This window comes from Scyliorhinus torazame, chromosome 13 (assembly GCF_047496885.1).
Source record: "Scyliorhinus torazame isolate Kashiwa2021f chromosome 13, sScyTor2.1, whole genome shotgun sequence".
NCBI classification, from domain to species: Eukaryota; Metazoa; Chordata; class Chondrichthyes; order Carcharhiniformes; family Scyliorhinidae; genus Scyliorhinus; species Scyliorhinus torazame.
In genome coordinates this window covers 209,290,490-209,314,908 of record NC_092719.1, presented here as the reverse complement: position 1 = coordinate 209,314,908, position 24,419 = coordinate 209,290,490, and the positions used below count along the sequence as shown (strand labels likewise).

At 44.1% G+C, this 24,419-nt stretch overlaps 1 protein-coding gene and 1 long non-coding RNA gene across 3 annotated transcripts in view; one reads left to right on the top strand and one right to left on the bottom strand.

The window, feature by feature from the left end:
• The window catches only part of LOC140388579 (rab GDP dissociation inhibitor beta-like), a 58,899-nt gene that overhangs the window by 16,493 nt on the left and 17,987 nt on the right, over positions 1–24,419 (top strand). For both annotated transcript variants that reach the window (XM_072473001.1, XM_072473000.1), the window contains exons 2-5: positions 6,749–6,856; positions 16,294–16,393; positions 19,660–19,794; positions 21,883–22,081. In XM_072473001.1, coding sequence (XP_072329102.1) covers positions 6,749–6,856; positions 16,294–16,393; positions 19,660–19,794; positions 21,883–22,081 — 542 coding nt within the window. The remainder of the gene's footprint in view (positions 1–6,748; positions 6,857–16,293; positions 16,394–19,659; positions 19,795–21,882; positions 22,082–24,419) is intronic.
• LOC140388580 (uncharacterized) overlaps positions 1–24,419 on the bottom strand; it is a 45,004-nt gene that overhangs the window by 9,876 nt on the left and 10,709 nt on the right. The window lies entirely within an intron of this gene.

Below are 24,419 nucleotides of genomic sequence, written 5' to 3'. Positions count from 1 at the left end.
CTGAGAAAAGAACTTTGTCCTTACCTCGGTTTTAAATGTCTCACAACACCAGGTTAAAGTCCAACAGGTTTATTTGAAATCACAAGCTTTCAGAGTGCTGCTCCTTCATCAGATGAAGTGGAGGCAGGTTCACAATCACAGCTTATATTGGAGAGACACAATTGCAAGATAATTACAGGTGAAACACGAAGAATGATCTTTTAAAAAAAATATTCGGAATACTGCTTCTGCCGACATTTAATTTCCCCCGAGAAAGTTGACGAACGGCTGCCACCTCCGAGAGAACCCCAGCATTGACCTTCTCAAGGCAAACTTTATTTTCTCCAGCCTGAGAAACCCAGCCATGTCACTGACCCAAGTCGCCACACTCTGGGTGGCGGGGCGGGGGGGGGGGGGGGGGGGGGGGGGGGCTTCGAGTCCCTCCACATTAAAAGGATCCGTCTCCGGGCTACTAGGGAGACAAAGACCAGGACGCGGCCTCTTTCACCCCCTGAACTCCCGGATCTTCTGACACTCCAAAGATCGCTACTTCTGGACTCGGCACCACCCGTGTTTCTAGCATCGTGGACATTGCCTTTGCAAACCCCTGCCAAAACCCTCTGAGCTTCGGGCATGCCCAGAACATGTGCACATGGTTTGCTGGGGTTCCCACGCACCTCGCACATCTATCTTCTACCCCGAAAAACTTGCTCATCCTCGCCACCGTCATGTGTGCCTGGTGTACCACCTTAAACTGTATTAGACTGAGCCTGGCACATGATGAGGAGGAATTAACCCTGCTTAGGGCATCCGCCCACAGACCCGCCTTTAACTCTCCCCCTAATTCCTCCTCCCACTTGCCTTTCAGCTCCTCCACCGGGGTTTCCTCTGCCTCCAACAACTCCTGATAGACATCTGACACCTTCCCCTCCCCCACCCAGGTACCAGAGACTACTCTATCCTGTATCCCCCGTGGCGGCAACAGCGGAAAAGCCAACACCTGTTTCCTCAGAAAGTCCCGCACTTGTAAATATCTGAAACCATTCCCCGGCGGCAGCTTGAACTTATCCTCCAGCGCCTTCAGACTGGGAAAACTCCCATCTATGAATAGATCTCCCAATTCGTCTAATTCCTGCTCTCTGCCAGCTCCGGAACCCGCCATCTATCCTGCCCGGTGCGAACCTGTGGTTATTGCAAATCGGGGTCCAGACCGACACACCCTCCACCTTATTATACCTCCTCCATTGCCCCCAGATCCTCAGTGCCGCCACCACCACCGGGCTAGTGGAGTAATGGGCCGGCGAAAACGGCAGAGGTGCCGTTACCAAAGCTCCCAAACTGGTGCCTTTGCATGATGCCGCCTCCATCCGCTCCCATGCCAACCCCTCCCTCATTACCCACTCCCTAATCATCGCTATATTAGCCACCCAGAAGTAGTTGCAGAAGTTCGGCAGCGCCAACCCACCCTCCCCCCGACTGCGCTCCAACAACATTTTCTTCACTCGCGGGGTTTTATTCGCCCACACAAAGCCCAAAATAATCTTGTTCACCCGCTTGAAAAAGGCCTTAGGGATGAAGATGGGGAGGCACTGAAAAACAAACCGAAATCTGGGGAGGACTGTCATTTTCACTGTCTGTACCCTCCCCGCCAACGATAGCGGGAGCATATCCCATCTTTTAAAGTCCCCTTCCATTTGCTCTACCAGCCGGGTTAGGCTAAACTTGTGTAGTGCCTCCCATTTCCGAGCCACCTGTATTCCTAGGTAGCGAAAGCTCCTCTCTACCATCCTAAGCGGCAGCTCCTTCAGTCTCCTCTCGGACTTTAACCTGGTGTTGTGAGATTCGTACTGTGCCCACCCCACTCCAGCGCCAGCATCCCATGTCAAGCTCCTAAACTCCCTCCTCAGATGTAATGTTTCTTCCCCCCCCCCCCCCCCCCCCCCCCACTTATGTGAAATCAAGTTGAACTATTTGACATTGAGTTTCTTGAATGCGTGCAACGGTGCAGATTAAGTTGGGCACAGGTACTAGTTACTGCAGCATGGGGAGATGGTGGCGTCGTGGGATTGTCACTGGACGAGGAATTCAGAGTCCCAGAGCAATGCTCTGGGGTCCCAGGTTTGAATCCCACCACGGATGATGAAATTTGAATTTTATAAAAATCTGGAATTAAAAGTCTAATGATGACATTAAACCATTGCCGATTGTCGTCAAAACCCATCTGGTTCACTAATGTCCTTCAAGGAAGGAAATCTGCCATCCGAACCCAGTCTACATGTGACTTCAGACCCACAAAGCGGTAGACTCTTAACTGCCCAATCCCCCACTGAAATGGCCAAGCAAGCCAAGGGCAATTAGGAATGGGCAACAAATGCTGTCCAGGGTGGCATGGTGGGGCAGTGGTTAGCACTGTTGCCTCACGACACCGAGGACCCGGGTTCGATCCCGGCCCCGGATCACTGCCTTGTGTGGAGTTTGCACATTCTCCCCGTGTCTGCTTGGGTCTCACCCCCACAACCCAAAGATGTGCAGAGTAGGTGGATTGGCCACGCTAAATTACCCCTTAATTGGAATTTTAAAAATATATATTTTTTAGAAATGCTGGCCCAGTGACACCCGAATATTAAAAAAAACTTAGATTGCTACTTGTTTCAAACTCCCACTTGTATGTAACCCCTGTAACTAGTTTATACAACTGCTGTCTTCTATCTAATCTTATAAAACAATATATTAGAGTGGATAGCAATGCTGCCTCTCGGTGCCGAGGTCCCAGGTTCGATCCCGGCCCTGGGTCACTGTCCGTGTGGAGTTTGCACATTCTCCCTGTGTTTGAGTGGGTTTCGTCCCCACAACCCAAAAGATGTGCAGGGTAGGTGGATTGGCCACGCTAAATTGCCCCTTAATTGGAAATAAATTAATTGTGTACTCTAAATTTATTTTTAAAAACTAGTATAGTAAAGTGTAAGTAATCCCTTTGGACAGCCAATGTGTCTACTTTTGAAAATATTGGTGAGACATTTAAGAAAAAGTTTTGCGCTATCCCCAGTGGCTGAGTAGATGGCTTCATTTTACGGTGTTCTACAAATCATACAGCCATCTCTCTGCTGTGTTAGCTACTCTCAACTGGGGAAGCAGGAGGGGGAGCTACAGTTCACACCTCTGTCCTTAAGGTTAGGGAAGGAAAGATATTGGGGGCAAAAATCAGGGTGGATACTGTGTACGGTTTGAACATGATTTTCAGACCCCACCCACTTTGCACCATGTGTCACTTATCAGCTGTTCAGTGACCTTTGATGAAAAGTAGTTGCGTGGACAATGCTTACTTGGAAAGGATGCCAGAGGGCACCTATCTGCAGCCTTTGGAACTGTACCCCAGCAGAAATCAGAAACCTAGGACAGGAGGAAATTAGAAGGGGGATAAATTCTATTTCATACGGTCATACAGTACAATACGGTTTTATATCATCCAAAGAAAAGATGTAATAGGAGCAGATTTTCGTTCATTCTTCATTCAACATGTTGCAAAGGTCAGCACTCGAAACAGCTGGTGTTATTAAGTGCATGATTGCATCACAATCACATCAGCTTGGTGTTTGTACTGCTTCCCAGGGCCTCTGTTCTGGTTTTTCTAAATATATGGTTACAATTAAGCCACTTTAAGCTGCTCCTGTCGCCCCAGGTCACCATCTCTATAACTAAAATGGCCTTGCATGTCAACAGTATTTATAGACATGTCAAATGCAATATATTTTTAAATGTTACAAATTGAGACGGTGAGGATTTTCCAATGAAGAATTTTATAGCTATTTGAAATCTACTATTAAGCCAGTTCCGATTTAATTTCTGCATCATTGGGCTGACTTTAATCAAATCTTAAACCTGTTCTTTATTATTTAATTTTATTCCCTCCTCCAATCTTTTTGTATTATGCTTAAATAGGATGCTCTTTCGAAGGGCCGATGCAGACTGAATAGATGGGCTGAATGGCCTCCTTCTGCACTGTCAATTCTATGATTCTATCTTTCTTTTGCCAATTGACCAGGCTGGTGGTTTATTCAGAACATAGCTGGAAACCTCATCCATTGAACACTGACAAAAAAATGAAAGCATGTAAAGTGTGCCGAGTGAGTCATGTTGGCATTGCTGACGTTTGCATGTTTGCTGCAGCAAAGTACTCGAGATCCATTTGGCTCCTCACTGTGGCAGGAACTCTCCATGTAAGGCACTGTCAATGTGAGCTTGTGTCATACCATTCCAAGTTGTGGTACTTTGAAGGACTAACGCATTGTATGTATTGTGGGTGTTATATTCCTTGTATTGTTCTCCAAGTTAGCCAAAGTCGTAGTGTTTACAAAGGACATAAAGCTGTGTTTAAACCAAAGCTCGATTATTTTACACTACTTGAAATGGTTCGCACACTCTACTGAGTAACAGCTAACAAAATAATAGTATTGAATCTATGTTACATTAATTAATTATCTCTCACTAATACAACCTACACTCCTAACTCGACCTCACACTATCCTTCTCCATCAACTTCTCCAACAGCTTCTCCCAGAATGTTTAGAGATGTAGCGACTTGACCAAATAATTGTTTTTGGGCCAATGGGAGAACCTAAATGACCTGAGTACACAAGCCAAGTAATCAGAACCAACTGAAACAGATTTGAGTAGATCTTCCAACTGCCCAGCTGTAAAACTGCTGTTGCTGATCAACTGCCTGGTTTTCATTTCATTGATTTCAACCCATCACTTGGGAAACCAGTTGGAAATGGTCCCCTTTACACCAGTAGTAGGACCTGTTGTCTCTTTAACTGCTGACTCTGCATTTAGATAGAGTTATTTCAGCTGTCATAAAGATTCCAGACAGTGACACCGGCTGTTGTTAGTCTGCTTCCTGGTTTGTTTTGCGTTCGCAATTCTTAATCATTTATTTGCATTGTATGTTTCATGGTTGTTGCAGCATTGCCCAAAATTTTTAATAAAATACCCGATAGGAAAGAAGTGATTGCCATTTTTCTTAACAAGGAGATAAAATCAGTCTTGTTCTGACTTAAGGCCTCCTCCTCCTGCTCCTATCTTCTATTATCATTTTTGGACTGGTTCAAAGTCAAGAGTCTAGAAGAGGAACTGTTGGCAGCACCCATGATTCTGAATTAGAACATTGTGGCTTTATGCCTCACTCCAGGAATTGAGCACCTAATCTAGGATGATGTTTTATTTCATCATTGTCTGAACTTCCATCTTTCATCAGAGATGTTAAAGCCTGTCTGAATGGAATTGAGTCCTTAATGGTGCCTATTTTTGTTACCATAAAGCGCCACTGAACAATGTGCCATCTTCATTGTCGTGAACGTGCCCTGACATTGTGGAATTTGTTATCAAAGTGTATTCAGAATAAACAAGAACTGTTATTTGGGCTCCATTCTCAAATAAGCTAGTTACTAGTGTTAGTTTCACCCAGTGCATGTTTGTATTTCCTTTCTTGTAGGCCTTTTGAACCTCGTAAAGCCCTTGTTTGTAAGCAGCTAATAAGATAGAATGCTGCCCCTCCCCTCCCCCCACAAACTTTCTCATTCCTACCAAGATGGGAATTTCCGAACCGCCACTGAAGGCTATAACCATGGTTGAAAATTCATCATGTAATGGGAGTGGTGCGGTGACACTATGGGCTCCAGTCCAATCTGGTGCACAGCACTCTGTAATGTCAGCTAGTGATACCACTGGCAATTGATTTGACAGCTTTTAGTTGAATGAAATGTGAATAATCAATTGAGCAGTTTGTTGCCGAGTTCTGAGCTCGCTACTACAGTAATGTAAATGAGGTCCAACTGCATCTCTGCCTGAGAGGTTCTCCTGGAAGACTGACAAAAATGCATGAGCTCTGTACCCATCCAGTCACACATTTTTGATTCCTCTAACCTATACCAAGTCCCGAAAGATGTGCTTGTTAGATAAATTGGACATTCTGAATTCTCCCTCTGTGTACCCGAACAGGCGCCGGAGTGTGACGACGATGGGCTTTTCACAGTAACTTCATTGCAGTGTTAATGTAAGCCTACTTGTGACAATAATAAAGATTATTAATATTATTACACTTCAAAACTTGGGCAGACTTTCACTTAGAGAATTATTGAAGGGAAGTAATTGGTACAAAGGAACTTGTTGGAAGCAGATGTGCCAATGGAGAATGGGCTTCCACTACAGAATAAATAAGATAAAGAATGTTGATGGAATCAAGCCCCATACTTGGTTGAGCACATATTCTAGGCTGATGCTGTGCAGTGCTTTATCAGTTGTCTTTTAGACAAGATGTTAAACCAAGACTATGGGCTTAAAATATTACTTGCGCTATTCAAGGAAGAATTCGATATGTGTCAATTCCCCCCTCCCCCAATTTAATTGTTTAACCAAACCAATCACATCACAAACTAGATAGCCTCCAACATTTCCTTTTTGCACCTCTCCACAAGGCTTCGTATTGTGTCCTGATTAACATTCATTCCTCATCCTGTATTAGAGTAAAAATGAATTAACTGGTTGTTATTATAACTTGCTATTTGCCTGGGATCTTGCTGTGCATAAATTGCCAGCCAAGAATGAACATCCTCATCGATTTGAACATGAACGAGTAGTGGATGCAGAGTGCTTTGTGGTGACCTGGGGCTACGATAAAACATTAGATAAATGCACATTTTCGTGGTCTTGTGTGCTCTCCCTAACCCCTCATTTTTCAGGAGTTTGATCTTATCTCTGTTTTGTTTTAAAGGAATGTATCTTGTCTGGTATCATGTCTGTGAATGGGAAGAAGGTACTCCACATGGACCGAAATTCTTATTATGGAGGAGAAAGCGCATCGATAACCCCTTTGGAGGATGTAAGGAGATGCTGTTTCTCTTTTTGTCTTTTAAAAGGCAGGCATAATGCAGATAATCTTTTGTGCTATTATCATCCAACTCGGCACTCTGGTTAAACAACTGCCTGCACAGCTCCTATAGTGACTGCGAGATTGGTTTATGTTGTGGAAGATCAATATCAGATAATGCTGCAACAATATGCAACACTTTCCAACATTGTAATAATCATTGGGTTGGGGCTGGTTTAGCACAGGGCTAAATCGCTGGCTTTGAAAGCAGACCAAGGCAGGCCAGCAGCACGGTTCAATTCCCATACCAGCCTCCCCGAACAGGCGCCGGAATGTGACGACTCGGGGCTTTTCACAGTAACTTCATTTGAAGCCTACTTGTGACAAAAAGTGATTTCCATTTCCATTGACAATCACATCTTTTTGCTGCCTCCTTGCAAAAGTATTTAGCATATCTGCACACTTTTGAATCCTCTCCCTTTCTGTTTCATGATTTTAGTACAGTCTAATTCCTGTCAGTTAGACAAAGGGATTTCTTTATCCTAACGTTTCTGATCCAATGAAAAGTCCGACCTAAAATGCCAACTTTGTTTATCTAGTTCAGGTGACTGTGCCTTTGCAAAGCCACCTCTCTCGGTTCACATTGTTGCCCCATTTTTGCTTTTTCTCACCAGCAAGATGACATTCTGGTCAGTTTCTCAGCATGGCAGTGTCCCTTTAATTCTCCCACAGGTTAAATAAACGTGTGAGGTCAGCATGCTCGCCAAATGGATCACAGTAAAACAAACCAGATCCAATTCAGGATCCTACAACGTCTTCCACGTGTGCCATAACTAAGCATCCCATAAAAGGAAGAGATGATAGAAAGCCAACAGGAAATGTGCCAGGCAAATTAATTACAATAGTCATGCATGGGCCATGAATAAAAGCAGGAATGAGCCTGAATGACCTTATCCGACTTTAGATTCCATAAACTCATAGAATTTAGAGGGCAGAAGGAGGCCATTCGGCCCATCGAGTCTGCACTGGATCTTGGAAAGAGCACCCCATTTAAGCCCACACTTGTAACCTATCCCCGGAACCCAGTAACCCCACCTAACCTTTATGGACTCTAAGGGCAATTTAGCAGGGCTAAATATATAACCTGCACATCTTTGGACTGTGGGAGGAAACAGGAGCACCCGGAGGAAACCCACGCACACACGGGGAGAACGTGCAGACTCTGGCACAGACAGTGACCCAAGCCGGGAATCGAAACTGTGACCCTGGAGCAGTGAAACAACTGTGCTAATCACTGTGCTACCGTGCTGCCCGTTATTTTGTTTAGTTTTATGCATTCTCAACTTTATACTCTTTGGATTTTCTGAATGAAAACTAAGATTTGTTTTTTATAGGGAATTGTAGTCTACCCCCATCCTACCCCCCAACCCCTGCCCCCGCGCTGCCTGCGCCTTAACTTGCAGCAAGTCCCATTCCCTAATCACCCCTGTGTTCACTGACTTCCATTGTCTCCCAGTCAAGCAATATCTTTACTTTAAAATTTTTATCCTTGTTTTCAAATCATCCCATGGTTTTGCTCATCCCCATCTCTGTGATATTTTCCAGATAGTTGTGCTCCTCGAATTATGGTCTCTTGTACATTCCCAATTACAACAAAATGAAAGTCTCCATAGTCCCAGATGACCATAGGCTGCTCTCCCGTTTGAGAGAGAGAGCTGACTGGTGGTGACTTAACCTGAGGGTCACCACTCCTCAGGCAAGGTTGAGAAGGCAGGGCCTTCACAAATAACCTCAGCCAGTATGGGAATTGAAGCTGCACTGTTGACGTCGCTCCGCATCACGAACCAGCCAACTGATCCCTTATTCCACCTTTGGTGGCCATGCCTTCAGGTACCTGTGGCCCAAGCTCTGGAATTCCCTCTCTACACCTCCTGACTTTGCTTTCTTCCTTTAAGTTACTCTTTAAAACCTTCCTTTTAGACCAAATCTTTGGTCATATATTTACAACTTATTTTTGACTTGGATGAAGGGACAAAATGTATCCATTCTAGCCACATTTTCTGGTGTTTTAGATAGTTGAGAAAACAAGTTTGTGAGGACACAAATAATCTGCAAAGGGGTATTGATAGGTCAAGTGAGTGAGCAAAAAATTGACAGATGGAAAATCATGTGGAAAAATGTGAGTTTGTCAGGTTTGGCAGGAAGCATCAAAAAAGCACAATATTATTTGAATGGAGATACCGTGGAATGCTGCGGTACAGCGACCTATAAAATGTGAGCATGCAGGCACAGCAAATAATTAGGAAGGCAAGGGAGGCGGAGTATAAAAGTAGGGGAGCCTTGCTACAACTACAGGGCATTGGTGAGACTGCACCCAGAGTACTGTATGCACTTTTGGTCTCCTTGTTTTAAGGGAGGGACATACATGCATTGGAAGCAGTTCAGAAAAGGTTGATTAAGCAGATTCCTGGGTTGACTGAGTTGTCTCATGAGGAAATCTCGAGCAGGTTGAGCCTGTACTCAATGGGGCTTAGAAGATTGAGAGGTGATCTTATTGAAGATTGAGGGGTTTGACAGGCTAGATACTGAGAGGATGTTTCCTCTTGTGGAGGAATCTAGAACTGGGGGCACAATTTCAAAGTATTTCTGATTTACAGCTGAGATGAGATTTACAGCTGAGGAATTTCTTCTCTGAGGGTTGTTTGTGTTCGGCATTCTCGGCTCCAGAGAGCAGTGAAGTCTGGGCCGTTTTGCAACTTGGCCCTGGAAATCTAAATATAATCAGGGGAGTCCAGGGGATGGGATCAGGCAGGAAAGTGAAATGAAATGAAAATCGTTTATTGTCACAAGTAGGCTTCAATTAAGTTACTGTGAAAAGCCCCTAGTCGCCACATTCTGGACCCTGTTCGGGGAAGCTGTTACGGGAATTGAACCGTGCTGTTGGCCTGCCTTGGTCTGCTTTCAAAGCCAGCGATTTAGCCCTGTGCTAAACAGCCCCTAAACAGTGGTGTTAAGGCTACAAACAGACAAGCCATGACCTTATGGAATGGGGAGCACGGTAGCACTGTGGTTAGCACAGTTGCTTCACAGCTCCAGGGTCCCAGGTTCGATTCCCGGCTTGGGTGACTGTCTGTGCGGAGTCTGTACGTTCTCCCCATCTGTGCGTGGGTTTCCTCCGGGTGCTCCGATTTCCTCCCACAATCCAAAGATGTGCAGGTTAGCTGGATTGGCCATGATAAATTGCCCTTCGTGTCCAAAAAGGTTACTGGGTTATGGGGATAGGGTGGTGTGTGTGGGCTTCAGTAGGGTGCTCTTTCCAAGAGCCGGTGCAGTTTCGATGGGCCGAATGGCTTCCTTCTACAGTAAAAACTCTGTGATCTGTGACAGTGCAGACTCAGTGGGCCAGGTAGCCTGTTCTTGCTCCTATTTCATATGATCTGACCTGTTCTTATTTGGCTATGTTTCATACTTTGTTTTATAGTGCTTCTGTGAAATGCAATCGGATATTTGGGAGCTTTATAATTATGAATTTTTGTTGAAGTGAGTGTGAGGTGTTCTAAACAAGGTCATTCACTGATTCTGTTGACTTTCGAAACTTGGTGACTAAAGGTTTAGTAAAGGAGAACAGGAAGTTGTTCTTTTTCCATTGGGCAGTCAGTGATCATTAATGTAATGGACCCCAGTGTCAAAGTAGCGCATGTTAATGAGGTAAACTAATTAAACATTGTTAAACTAATTAAACATAATTAATTAATTAATTACTTAATCATTATTGAGAGGGGTATCTAAGCCAGAGACCGGAGAGTACAGTATTTAGCATTTACATTTATAGTAGAAATCTAATGCTAGGAAACATATAGTTAATAGTAACTTTTAAAAAAAAAAAAATATTTTTAAATTTATTAATTAGTTAATGCAATGTCAATTAGAGGGGTGTAGTGCTCTGACTGTGAGATGTGGCAGGTCTGGGAAGCTTCCAACGTCCCGGATGGCTACATCTGCAGAAAGTGCATCCAACCCACAGACCGCATCGTTCGGTTGGAGCAGCAGTTGGATGCACTTAGGAGCATGCAGGTGGTGGAAAGTGTCATACATAGCAGTTATATAGATGTGGTCACACCCAAGGTGCAGGCAAAGAGATGGGTGACCACCAGAAGAGGCAGGCAGTCAGTGCAGCAATCCTCTGTGGTTGTCCTCTTCTCGAACAAGTATACCACTTTGGATACTGTTGGGGGGAATAGCCTATCAGGGGAAAACAGCAGCAGCAGCCAGAGCAGTGGCACCACGGCTGGCTCGGATGTTCGGCAGGGAGGGTCAAAGTGCAGAAGAGGAATAATCATAGGGAACTCTGTAGTCAGAGGCACAGATAGGCGCTTCTGTGGACGTGAAAGAGACTTCAGGGTGGTAAGTTGTCTTCCTGGTGCCAGGGTCCATGATGTCTCAGGACGGGTAGCGGACATCTTGAAGGGGGAGGGCAAACAGGCAGAGGTTGTGGTACATATTGGTACTAACGACATAGGCAGGAAGAAGGATAAGTTCCTGCAGCAGGAGTTCAGGGAGCTTGGCAGAAAGTTAAAAGACAGGACCTCGAGGGCTGTAATCTCGGGATTACTCCCTGTGCCACGTGCCAGTGAGGCTAGAAATAGGAAGATAGAGCAGCTAAACAAGTGGCGAAACAGCTGGTGTAGGAGGGAGGACTTCAGTTATCTGGACCACTGGGAGCTCTTCCGGGGCAGTTGTGACTTGTACAAGAAGGACGGGTTGCATCTAAACTGGAAAGGCATAAATATCCTGGCTGCGAGGTTTGCTAGTCTCACATGGGAGGGTTTAAACACGTATACCAGGGGGGTGGGTACCGGAGCTATAGGTCAGAAGGTGGAAAAATTGAGGGAGAACTAGGAAATAGGGCCAGTATGGCTCTGAGAAACAGCAGACAGGGAGATGTTACCGAAAACAGCTGGACTGGTGGCTTGAAGTGCATATGTTTTAATGCAAGACGTATAACAGGTAAGGCAGATGAACTTAGAGCTTGGATTAGTATTTGGAACTATGATGTTGTTGCCATTACAGAGACCTGATCGCGGGAAGGACAGGATTGGCAGCTAAACGTTCCAGGATTTAGATGTTTCAGGCGAGATAGAGGGGGATGTAAAAGGGGTGAAAGAGTTGCGCTACTGGTTAGGGAGAATATCACAGCTGTACTGCGGAGGACACCTCAGAGGGCAGTGATAAAATGAAAATGAAATGAAAATCGCTTATTGTCACAAGTAGGCTTCAAATGAAGTTACTGTGAAAAGCCCCTAGTCGCCACATTCCGGCGCCTGTTTGGGGAGGCTGTTACGGGAATCGAACCGTGCTGCTGGCCTGCCTTGGTCTGCTTTCAAAGCCAGCGATTTAGCCCTGTGCTAATCCGGAATAAGAAGGGTGCAGTCACAATGTTGGGGGTTTACTATAGACCTCCCAACAGCCAGCGGGAGATAGAGGAACAGATAGGTATTAAGATTTTGGAAAGGAATTAAAGCAACAGGGTTGTTGTGATGGGAGCCTTTAACTTCCCCAATATTGACTGGGACTCACTTAGTGCTAGGGGCTTGGATGGGGCAGAGTTTGTAAGGAGTCTCCAGGAGGGCTTCTTAAAACAATATGTAGATAGTCCAGCTAGGGAAGGGGCTGTACTGGAACTGGTATTGGGGAATGAGCCCGGCCAGGTGGTAGAAGTTTCATTAGGTGAGCATTTCGGGAACAGTGACCACAATTCAGTAAGTTTTAAAATTCTGGTGGACAAGGATAAGAGTGGTCCAAGGGTGAATGAGCTAAATTGGGGGAAGACTAATTATGCAATATTAGGCGGGAACTGAAGAACATAGATTGGGGGCGGATGTTTGAGGGTAAATCAACATCTGACTTGTGGGAGGCTTTCAAATGTCAGTTTAAAGGAATTCAGGACCGACATGTTCCTGTGAGGAAGAAGGATAAATATGGCAAATTTCTGGAAACTGGATAACGAGAGATATTGTAGGCCTCAAAAGGAAAAAGGAGGCATTTGCAGGGCTAGAAGACTGGGAACAGACAAAGTCTGTGTGGAATATAAGGAAAGTAGGAAGGAACTTAAGCAAGGAGTCAGGAGGGATAAAAGGGGTCACGAAAAGTCATTGGCAAATAGGGTTAAGGAAAATGCCAAGGTTTTTTACACGTACATAAAAAGCAAGAGGGTAGCCAGGGAAAGGGTTGGCCCACTGAAGGACAGGGGCGGGAATCTATGTGTGGCGCCAGAGGAAATGGGTGAGGTACTAAATGAATACTTTGCATCAGTATTCACCAAAGAGAAGGAATTGGTGGATGTTGAGTCTGGAGAAGTGTGTAGATAGCCTGGGTCGCATTGAGATCCAAAAAGATGAGGTGTTGGGCGTCTTGAAAAATATTAAGGTGGATAAGTCCCCAGGGCCTGATGGGATCTACCCCAGAATACTGAAGCAGGCAAGAGAGGAAATTGCTGAGGCCTTGACAGAAATCTTTGGATTCTCACTGTCTTGAGGTGATGTCCCGGGGGACTGGAGAATAGCCAATATTGTTCCTGTGTTTAAGAAGTGTAGCAAGGATAATCCAGGGAACTACAGGCCGGTGAGCCTTATGTCAATGGTAGGGAAATTACTGGAGAGAATTCTTTGAGACAGGATCTACTCCCATTTGGAAGCAAGTGGACGTATTAGCGAGAGGCAGCACTATTTTGTGAAGGGGAGGTTGTGTCTCACGAACTTGATCGAGTTTTTCGAAGAGGTCACAAAGATGATTGATGCAGGTAGGGCAGTGGATATTGTCTATATGGACTTCAGTAAGGCCTTTGACAAGGTCCGTCATGGCAGACTGGTACAAAAGGTGAAGTCACACGGGATCAGAGGTGAGCTGGTAAGATGGATACAGAACTGGCCAGGTCATAGAAGGCAGAGAGTAGCAATTGAAGGGTGCTTTTCTGATTGGAGAGCTGTTACTAGTGGTGTTCCGCAGGGATCAGTGCTGGGACATTTGCAGTTCGTAGTAGAGATAAATGATTTGGAGGAAAATGTAACTGGTCTGATTCGTAAGTTTGCGGACGATACAAAGGTTGGTGGAATTGCAGATAGCGATGAGGACTGCCAGAGGATACAGCAGGATTTAGATTGTTTGGAGACTTGGGTGGAGAGATGGCAGATGGAGTTTAATCCGGACAAATGTGAGGTAATGCATTTTGGAAGGTCTAATGCAGGTAAGGAATATACAGTGAATGGTAGAACCCTAAAGAGTATTGACAGTCAGAGAGATCTAGGTGCACAGGTCTACAGGTCACTGAAAGGGGCAACACAGGTGGAGAAGGTAGTCAAGAAGGCATACGGCATGCTTGCCTTCATTGGCCGGGGCATTGAGTATAAAAATTGGCAAGTCATGTTGCAGCTATATAGAACCTTAGTTAGGCCACACTTGGAGTATAGTGAACAATTCTGGTCGCTGCACTACCAAAAGCATATGGAGGCTTTAGAGAGGGTGCAGAAGAGATTTACCAGGATGTTGCCTGGTATGGAGGGCATTAGCTATCAGGAGAGGTTGAATAAACTTGGTTTGTTCTCATTGGAACGAAGGAGGTTGAGGGGCAACCTGATAGAGGTCTGCAAAATTATGAGGGGCATAGACAGAGTGGATAGTCAGAGACTTTTTCCCAGGATAGAGGGGTCAATTGCTAGGGGGCATAGGTTTAAGATGCAAAGGGCAAGGTTTAGAGGAGGTGTACAAGGCAAGTTTTTTTACACAGGGTAGTGGGTGCCTGGAACTCCCTGACGGAGGAGGTGGTGGAAGCAGGGATGATAGTGACGTTTAAGGGGCATCTTGACAAATGCATGAATAGGATGGACGTAGAGGGATATGGACCCCGGAAGTGTAGAAGATTTTAGCTTAGACGGGCAGCATGGTCGGCGCAGACTTGGAAGGCCGAAGGTCCTGTTCCTGTGCTGGACTTTTCTTTGTTCTTTGTACATTGATCGCAGTCTGTTGCGCTTATTTCTCTTGTTTTTTGGTCAAGATATAATTGTAGGATTTATTTTTTTGTTTCTATTGGTGCAATTGCTACTTCTGACTCAGTGGAGTAAAGCATACAATGTCCAAGAGGTGCTGAAACATGATCTGGCTGCCTGAGAGTAGCCGACAACTAACTCGGCATAGAGTAGGGGCGGAAATCCTCTCGGCCTGTGCTTCAGTTGCACAACATGCAATACATCTCCGCAGAGTCATCAGGGTGAACCCGTAATGTAGGATCACTTCCAAATACCCATTTCAATATCAACTGAGAACTGGGATAACATTGCTGCAGACAGGATATTTGCACCTATAGATTTTTATTAAATAATAATCATAATCTTTATTGTCACAAGTAGGCTAACATTAACACTGCAATTAAGTCACTGTGAAAAGTCCCTAATCGCCACATATCGGTGCCTGTTCGGGTACTCAGGGAAAATTCAGACTGTCCAATTCACCTAACAAGCGCATCTTTCGGGACTTGTGGGAGGAAACCGGAGCACCCGGAGGAAACCCACGCAGACACAGAGAGAACGTGCAGACTCCACACAGATAGTGACCCAAGTCGGGAATCGAACCTGGGACCCCTGGCGCTGTGAAGCAACAGTGCTAACCACTGTGCTACCGTGCCGTCCCATATTTTTATATGTTACAGGGTGATGACATGGTCAGTCCTTCCAACCGTGGAACTTTACAAGGGCCGTGATTCAGACAACTGGAACAGGTGTTGCTAAAGCAAATCTGTGTCTTATAGAACTGTTATTTCTCTTTGCCCTTCCATTGGGAAGTGCCCCGTCTTCATTCAGCACACAATGGTACAATTGAAATTTGATATTGCTATTACGAATTGCAGTCCACTGAGATGTCAGTTATGGCACACTTGAGTCAAAAGCTGTGGGTTCAAGAACCACTCCAGAGCACAGAATCTGGGCTGACACTGCAGTACTGTACTGATGGAGCCCTGCACTATCATTTGGATGAGATGTTAAATGAAAGCCCTGTCTGTCCTCTTGGTGGGCATAAAAGATCACATGGTGCGTGTTTGAAGAGCAGCAAGGGAGTTCTCCCAGTGTCTTGCCCAACAATTATCCTTCAATCAGTGTCACAAAAAACTGATCATTATCACAATTGCTGTTTGTGGGACCATGTGTACACCAAGCTGGTTGCTGTATTTCTAACATTAAAATAGTGTTAATATTTGGTTAACTGTAAAGCTCTTTGGGATGATCTGAGGTTATGGAAGATGCCACATATGTCCAAGTTCTTCAGGTTCTTCAAGTGAAGTGGATCTCAAGTTGGGCTTGGGGCTCTGAATTAAAAAAAAAAGCAAGCAACACTGCTATGGGTCATTTTAAAAATACACTTGAGAAAATGAGACTAAATATCTTTTCCTTTTCCTTTAGCTGTTTAAAAGGTTCAAGGTTGGCGGGTGCCCTCCAGAATCGATGGGAAGAGGCAGGGACTGGAATGTAGATCTGATACCTAAATTCCTTATGGCAAATGGTAATGAATGGCATATTTTATTTTAAAATACATGCAACTGGAAAGTCACGGCTGGAATTAAAAATCATTCCAACCATGAGGATAGACTTGTAACTTTGCTGTCATATACACTTGTTTGTGAGTCTGAGGGATCAAGTGCCACACCAGCACGTCAGCCCATATCGAAGCTTTTATTTATAAATTTAGAGTACCCAATTCATTTTTTTCCCCAATTAAGGGGCAACTAGTGTGGCCAATCCACCTACCCTGCACATCTTTGGGTTGTGGGGGTGGGAAACCAGGCACGGGGAGAATGTGCAAACTCCCCACGGACAGTGACCCGGGACAGGGATCGAACCCGGGTCCTCGGCGCTGTGAGACAGCAGTACTAACCACTGCGCCAACAGGCTGCCCATAGCCCACATTTAAGCTGATGCTCCAGTACAATCCCAAGGAAGTGCTGCTGTTTTGGTTAAAATATTAAACCAAGACCGCTTCTGCCAATTCAGATGGATGTTAAAAATCCGATGACACTATTTGAAAAGCAGAGAATTTTTCAGGTGTGGTTCTTCCTCAGCTAAAACCACTGAGTAATAATTTACTATTCATTTGTCAGTTTATTGTTTGTTTATAGGAATGTACTGTGTGCAAAATGATCCATTATGTTAATACAGCATTTCAAAGTAATTAATTTTACATGTTATATTTGGGATGTCTTAAAGGATGTCATCATCTGGAAATGAATCTATGGTAGTTTATCTTTCTGTATCTCGAATTTTGTCCAGACTAACGTGTTAGAAGACCCAATTTTCAAATGCACGACATTAGTCTAATTTTATCGTATTGAGGACACTGCACGATATTATCTATAATCTCACATGAAGGCCACAATTTGGATGGTGTAGGAGATGACAGTAGTCATCTCATGATAGGAGAAGACATCCAGATTTGGAGAACGGTTGGCATTTCACTCTGTGCCTAGGGTATGCGTTATGAGAGTGGTTGAAGGTGCTGCTGAACACAAGAAAGATGTTTAAAGAATATATTTCCTTCCCCGCTATTGACATCTGCGGTGGCGCAGTGGATTAGCCCTGCTGCCTCACGGCGCCGAGGTCCCAGGTTCGATCCCGGCTCTGGGTCACTGTCCGTGTAGAGTTTGCACGTTCGCCCCGTGTTTGCGTGGGTTTTGCCCCCGCAACCCAAAGATGTGCTGGTTAGGTGGATTGGCCACGCTAAATTGCCCCTTAATTGGAAAAAATGAATTAGATACTCTAAATTTATTTATTTTTAAATATTAACGGTCACACAGTTTTGCTTTTGAAAGTTGCAGGAGAATGCTGGGAGTGACTTTCAGCTGGGGGAACAGGGAGGCGAGCGGGTGGTGAAGATCAAGGAGAAATGGGAAGCGGAGTTGGGAATGGAGATCAATTGGGGAGTATGGAGTGAGGCACTGCGAAGGGTAAACGGGACCGCCTCTTGTGCAAGGATGAGCCTGATACAGTTTAAGGTGGTGCACAGGGTGCATATGACTCGGGCGAGAATGAGTGGGTTCTTTCATGGGGTAGCAGATGAGTGTGAGAGGTGTGGGCGGGGGCCAGCGAATCATGCGCACATGTTTTGGGGTTGTGAAAATTGGGAAGATTCTGGGTGGGAGAGTTCGCGGTCTTAGCCAGGATAGTGGAGGGGGGAGTGGACCCGGACCCTTTGGTGGCGATATTTGGGGTTTCAGAGAAGCAGGAGCTCATGGAGAAGAGGAAGGCCGATGTCTTGGTCTTCGCCTCTCTGATTGCACGGCGACGAATTTTGCTGCATTGGCGGTCGGCATCGCAACCGGGGGTAGCAGCGTGGTTGCGTGACCTGTATGACTTCCTGCGGTTAGAGAAGATAAAGTATGAGTTAAGGTGTTGAGCAGGGGAGTTTGAGAAAAGGTGGGGGATGTTTGTGATCGTGTTTGAGGAGCTGTTCATCGTGGGGGGGGTGGGGGGGGGGGGGGGTGAAAAAGGAGAAAAATCTGTACAAACTGTATAGATGATTGTTGGGAAGAATGTTTCCTGGGGTGTGTATATGGTGTAACCTACTTTGATACAAGTTTGAATAATATGCATTTGAAAAAAAAAAAGAAGTGACTTTCAATCCCTTTTGGTTGATGACAATTCCTGACTGCAGTGTAATAACTACTGGCTTGCCCCTAACAGCAGCTCTTCTTTGGAGCCAATTTTTCAGGGCTATCGACGAAAGACTGGGGAGTGGGACCAGCTGAATTGCTCTTGCAGATGTTATGGGCCAGGGTTTAGAGAACCCCAAAGTGTATCATGGAGTTCACCTGACCCACAACTTTTAATAGATTGTGGTATGGGGAGCACACGACCCACTGTCCAGGTGTGATACAGCAGAAATGGAGAAGTATTTTTTAAAGCAAAACAATGTTTATTCTATGAACTCAAGTTAACCTTTTTAAAACATACAGTGAACATCTTAACAACCATCAATTCAAATACAACCCCCAAAGAATACAACACTAAGTAATCCTTAATAACTTCCCAAACAACATCCAGAAGACAAAATAAACACATTTTAGCAGAAGCACATTAGGTTTACGTTCACTACTGAGAACATTTATAATTCTGAATTCACCAAATGATCAAGAGATAGTCTTTTCATGGCAGAGAGATCAACAATACACCTGATCTGGCTTCAGCTCCAACACTAAAAACGAAACTAAAGCTCACCCTGCAGCAAACAGCCTAAAACAAAAGTTAGAAGCTGACAGACAGCCCAGTTCCACCCACACTCTGACATCACTGATAGACACCGATTTCTTAAAGGTACATTTCATAAACACCCATTTCTTAAAGGTACTCTCACATGACACAGATCACTGGCACGGACGCAATAGTGCAAATGGCTTTCTCCTGTGCTCTAACCATACTCTGCTTCTATGCTGCCTCTAATGCTGCCCTACTAGGACAGCAGCATTCCCAATGAAAACCATGTTTATTTCACCAAGGTGAGCCTCCCCTAGAAAGATAAACAATTAAAGATATACTCCGTAATATCAAAGTGATGGGGAAGAAAGTCGTAGAAACCCATGATTAACCTGCCTTTTCCGTTTCAAATTTAGCAGGATTAAGTTGCCTTTAATGACACCAATCTACTATAAACTTGTCTTTTCCATCAGTGATAACTGTGTATTTGCTGCGTCACTGTGCTGCCCTAGCTTTTTTATTTTCAGTGTGCTGCTGGGATATTGTGTATATTTAATAGGGCTGTTGATAATTGTCTTCCAGGCCAGCTTGTTAAGATGTTGCTTTACACAGAAGTCACCCGTTACCTCGACTTCAAGGTGGTCGAAGGAAGTTTTGTGTACAAAGCAGGGAAAATCCACAAAGTTCCATCTACAGAGACTGAAGCTTTAGCTTCAGGTGAGTAAAAAAAACACCTGAATTGTAATCATCTTGGTTGTATTTCTTTTCTCAGGTATTTAGTTTTATTTTCCTATGAAGGTTTCTACTTGAATATTTTAAATTATTTAATTCCCATCTCTGATGATATTGTATCAGTGGCACTTTAATGCATTTGGACTGAAATGTCCGTGGCCTATGCTATTGATGGTCTTGATTTTGGGACCAGTACACTTTTCTCTCAGTTGCCGCAAGCTCATGGGTTCAAACCAAATCCAGAGATCTGAATGTGTCATCGCGTTGGCTCTTCAGTGAAGTGCTGAGACGTGAATCTGTTTGAATTGTTGTATATGTCCACATAAATGATTTGAAATGCTGAAACATGCCTTTTTAAATGTCCTTTTCCTCTAATTGAGTTGTTTATTTGATCATTGGTTTTTTGCAGTCTGGAGGTGCATGTGCAGGCTAAGCAACACTCTAGCTCATCTCCTAGCTCTGGATATTTTTAGATGCTGCAAACCACTTTGAGACCAGAGACTGGGAGCCCAGGTCTTCTGCTTGCTCTTGGACTTGTGAAGTGATTTTCATCACCCATTCCCTCGCTCACCCCACCCTCCGAACTGATTTTCCCTCCAAAACCTCAAACTTCTGTAGCTATTCTACTTACAGTCAGATATGATAATGTGTAAGGATCTCCGGACTTGAATGTCTGCATGTAAGAAATAATTTCCACGTTACATGCTCATCGCCTGTGAATTACCAGTACTACGTTGCATCTGGTCAGATGTTTTTTGTATAAGATCAGCAAATCTTAGACACAGAAATCATCAGTATAACTTACTGTTTGACACACACTCTGTTGTTTTGCAGGTTTTGAGATTTTTTTTTTCTATCTTTCAACTATGGTGGAATTTGAGAGGGTTAAGATTTGTAAAGTGCGCTCAGCTACAAAAAATGACTGCATAATTATTTTATCCTGCAAGTTGATTTGAGGCTGAATGTTTACCTTTTCCATGCCTCTGGTCACTTAAAAGCTGCTCTGTCTGATGTTACTTGGCTCCAAGTGCTACTGTCTGAATTTCGCTTTCCCATACATTAAAATTGCACCCCTGGAAAATGAGCAGAAATGTGTTTTTCAAATGTTGTCTTAACATTGACCAATAAGTGTGAAAAACTAGTATCTGTAATTTAGGTCAGCAATGCGGAAAGGCGAGTATGGTTCGGTAACACCAAGCTTGGGTTTGCAGCAAGTCAATCCTTGGACTGATGTGAAAACAAGAGGAGATGGTGCAATCGATCTGGATTTCAACATTGAAAGTGTCTTGAGAAAGGCAGGATATTTATTTTCCATGGAATCTGGTCCACGTCAGAATTCCATATGGCTATCAAAAGGAATCTGCGCAACAGAGTCTTTGTTCTAAAACCCAACACTGCGGATAAAGGAATCCTGAAAAAAACCCAGAAACACTCAGCAGGTCTGGCTATATCTGAGGGAAGCAGACTTAACATCGCAAATCTGTGACCTTTCATCAGAACGTTTTAATTTATTTCTGGAATAATTGATGACTTGATACTGGGGAATAGTGCTATCAGCTTTACTTTGTGTGAATTGAGGAAAATGACTTGATCCGGCGGACAGCTGAGAACTGAGCAAAAAACGGACGTGATCCTTTTTTTTACTGTCTTCATTTGGATACACCCCAGCTCTTAATAAACTTCTGAAACCTATGAATTGTTATGATTTGGTCTCCCTTCATCTTTCCACAATGCATGCACGTCTAATGATGTGTCTGTGAACTGGTTTTAGAGACATGTTGTTTGACTACTTTGTGACACCATTTTTCTGCTTTCAATGCCTATACCTGAAGGGCTATTAGCATCTTGAATAGGTGCCAGGTGGTCAAGCCCTGAATACTGCACCAATTAGATATTATCCAGACTAAATGGTGGGTTTCAAAGCATGAGAACAGATGAGCTGGGGGTTCTTCAGCCAAGCATGGCAAGTGCAATAAATGGAGCAGGACGCTGTCAAACAACATGATTGTGTAGGGGAGAGAGGAAAGGTGAATGGTGGCAATAAATATTCATAATTTTCCCTTTTCCCCTCAGATCTAATGGGCATGTTTGAAAAACGCCGTTTCCGGAAATTTTTAATGTTTGTTGTTGGCTTTGATGAGCATGACCCGAAAACAAACCACGGCATCGAGCCCAAAAAGACCACCATGCGAGAAGTCTACAAGAAATTTGACCTTGGGCAAGATGTCATTGATTTCACAGGACATGCTTTGGCTCTATACAGAACAGATGAGTATGTCACTTTTTGAGCTTTATGCACTACATTGTACAACAAACAGCTTAAACTGCATCTTTAGTGCGATGAAACATTCCAAGGCAATTCACACAACCATTATACAATGAAGTATGACACTGAGCCACATATTACACCAGATTGCCAAAAGCTTGGTCAAAGAGGTAGTTTTATACGAAGCATCTTCAAGGAGTAAAGCCAGGTGTAGGGAGGGAATTCCAGAGCTGTATGGCCGATGTATCTTGGTGCATGGCCACCAATGGTGGAGCAATTAAATTTGGGAATGCACTAGAGGCTAGACTTAGAGGTCAGGGATTGTGGGTTTGGACGAGATGGGGAGGGAAAAGACCTTGGAGGATTTTTAAAATTGGGATGAGAATTTTAAAATCAAGACGTTGCTTGACCAGGAGCCAGCTGGGACAGTGAGCACAGGATGGGAACAATACAAGTATTGGGTTTGAACAAAGAAGTAGTTGCATGATAATTAAGAAGTGGATAAGAGGAAACATCAACTTCAGGTTGGTTTGGTTGACATTTTGTAGGTTGGTCCAGGGGCCTAAGGCAGCCACATTGAGCTCTGAAAAGTGCCCAGTCTACCTCTGATTACCCCGGAAGGCAAGGTATATAAAGAAATGGAGCAACAGGTAGCTGTTTCATGCTGTCATTATGCAGTGGCAACAAGAGTGATATTCACCACTAACAGGATATTGTCATCAAGCCAAAAGGATGTTTTGCCTGTCACACAAATGAGTAATGTGGTATATGGATTTCAGTGCCAGTGTGATGCTCGGTAGATAGGCCATATGTTCTAAAGACTGGCGGTTCATACCAAATAGCATGTCCCTTCCACTGTTTGCAATGGGCGAGTTACAGACGGTACCTCAAAGTCCATATTTGCAGAACTCGAAACACAGTGTCCAACATTAGATGTGATGTCACGATTGGACAACATTTGCTTAAATAATCCTCAATGTACGAGGCATTAAGCTAATAACCTGCATAAGATTATGAAATTGGGCTCACAGTGTGGTGTATTTGCATGTACTGGAAGCTACATATTAATACACAGGACCCTGACAAAAAGATTTTGTTTCAGCTAAACAAAGAAATTGAGAGCCATTCACTGGTTCATTCCTCAGGACAATGCCTTGACCAATCAGAAGCAAACTGTCTGGTATTACATTTCTCACAATGCTTGGCAGTTAACTGTTGGTCATCATCAACTAATGCATTCCCCATGGCAACACCTCTATCAATCAGAATCCACTTGCCTATCAATCAGCACTCTCTTCTGATACAGTATATATTTGTTATTTCCTCTGACATTGGTATTCTTGCGAACTGACCTGATGAGTGCACGTTGAAAATTTCAACCAAAAAAAAGGTATCTTTCCAGCAGCATTCAAGTTCCATGCTACAAACTAACTATTGGCCAAATGGTTTCCTTCTGTGCTTGATTACTATGATTCTACAATTTGGGGAGGTGCTTTAGTGTCGTACATAATGAGCACTTTGAAGGATGGCGCAAGTGTCTACTGTCAGGGCTGTGGTCTTACGGTCAAGACACTGTACCAAATCTTCAATTGGCTTGGATGAGCTGAATGGCCACCACCATCCCATAGAACTGTAGAATCTACAGTGCAGAAGGAGGCCATTCGGCCCATCGAGTCTGCACTTGCCCTTGGAAAGAGCATCCCTACCCAAGCCTGCACCTCCACCCTAACCCCGTAACCCACCCTAACCCAGTAACCCCACCTAACCTTTTTGGACACTAAAGGGCAATTTAGCATGACCAATGCACCTAACCTGCCCATCTTTGGACTGTGGAAGAAATCCGGAGTACCCAGAGGAAAGCCACGCAGACACGGAGAACGTGCAGACTAGCAGTTTTAAATCTACCACTCTTTATCCTAAAACTGTGACCTCTCGTTTGTGATGAATGTCGGATTTTAAGTATTACATAGGATTATAAGTATTTGGTGAAGTAAGGATTAAAAGCCAGGGTTAGAGTGTGTTTGACTGCTGAAGCCATAGTTTTAAAAAAGAATCTTGGTTTGAAAGACAACAAAGGTTTTAGGAATCTGAGGTGCAAAAAAAAAAGTAAAAGCTTGGCTAATGCAATTTTGTTTTGATTAAGGGGATTCCCTGGGGAGTTACTTAGATTTCAGCTTGGTGAAATTATATAATTGCTGGGTGGAGTGAAGACATCAAGCATTTTCAATTGAGTTCTGATTTGGCTGAAGCGGCGACCAAGTAAGGCAGTTTGTTTTCACTGGAGGTTAGTTAAAAGAGATTAACTGTATATAAAGCAGTGCAGACTTGTCCAAGGACAAAGGGG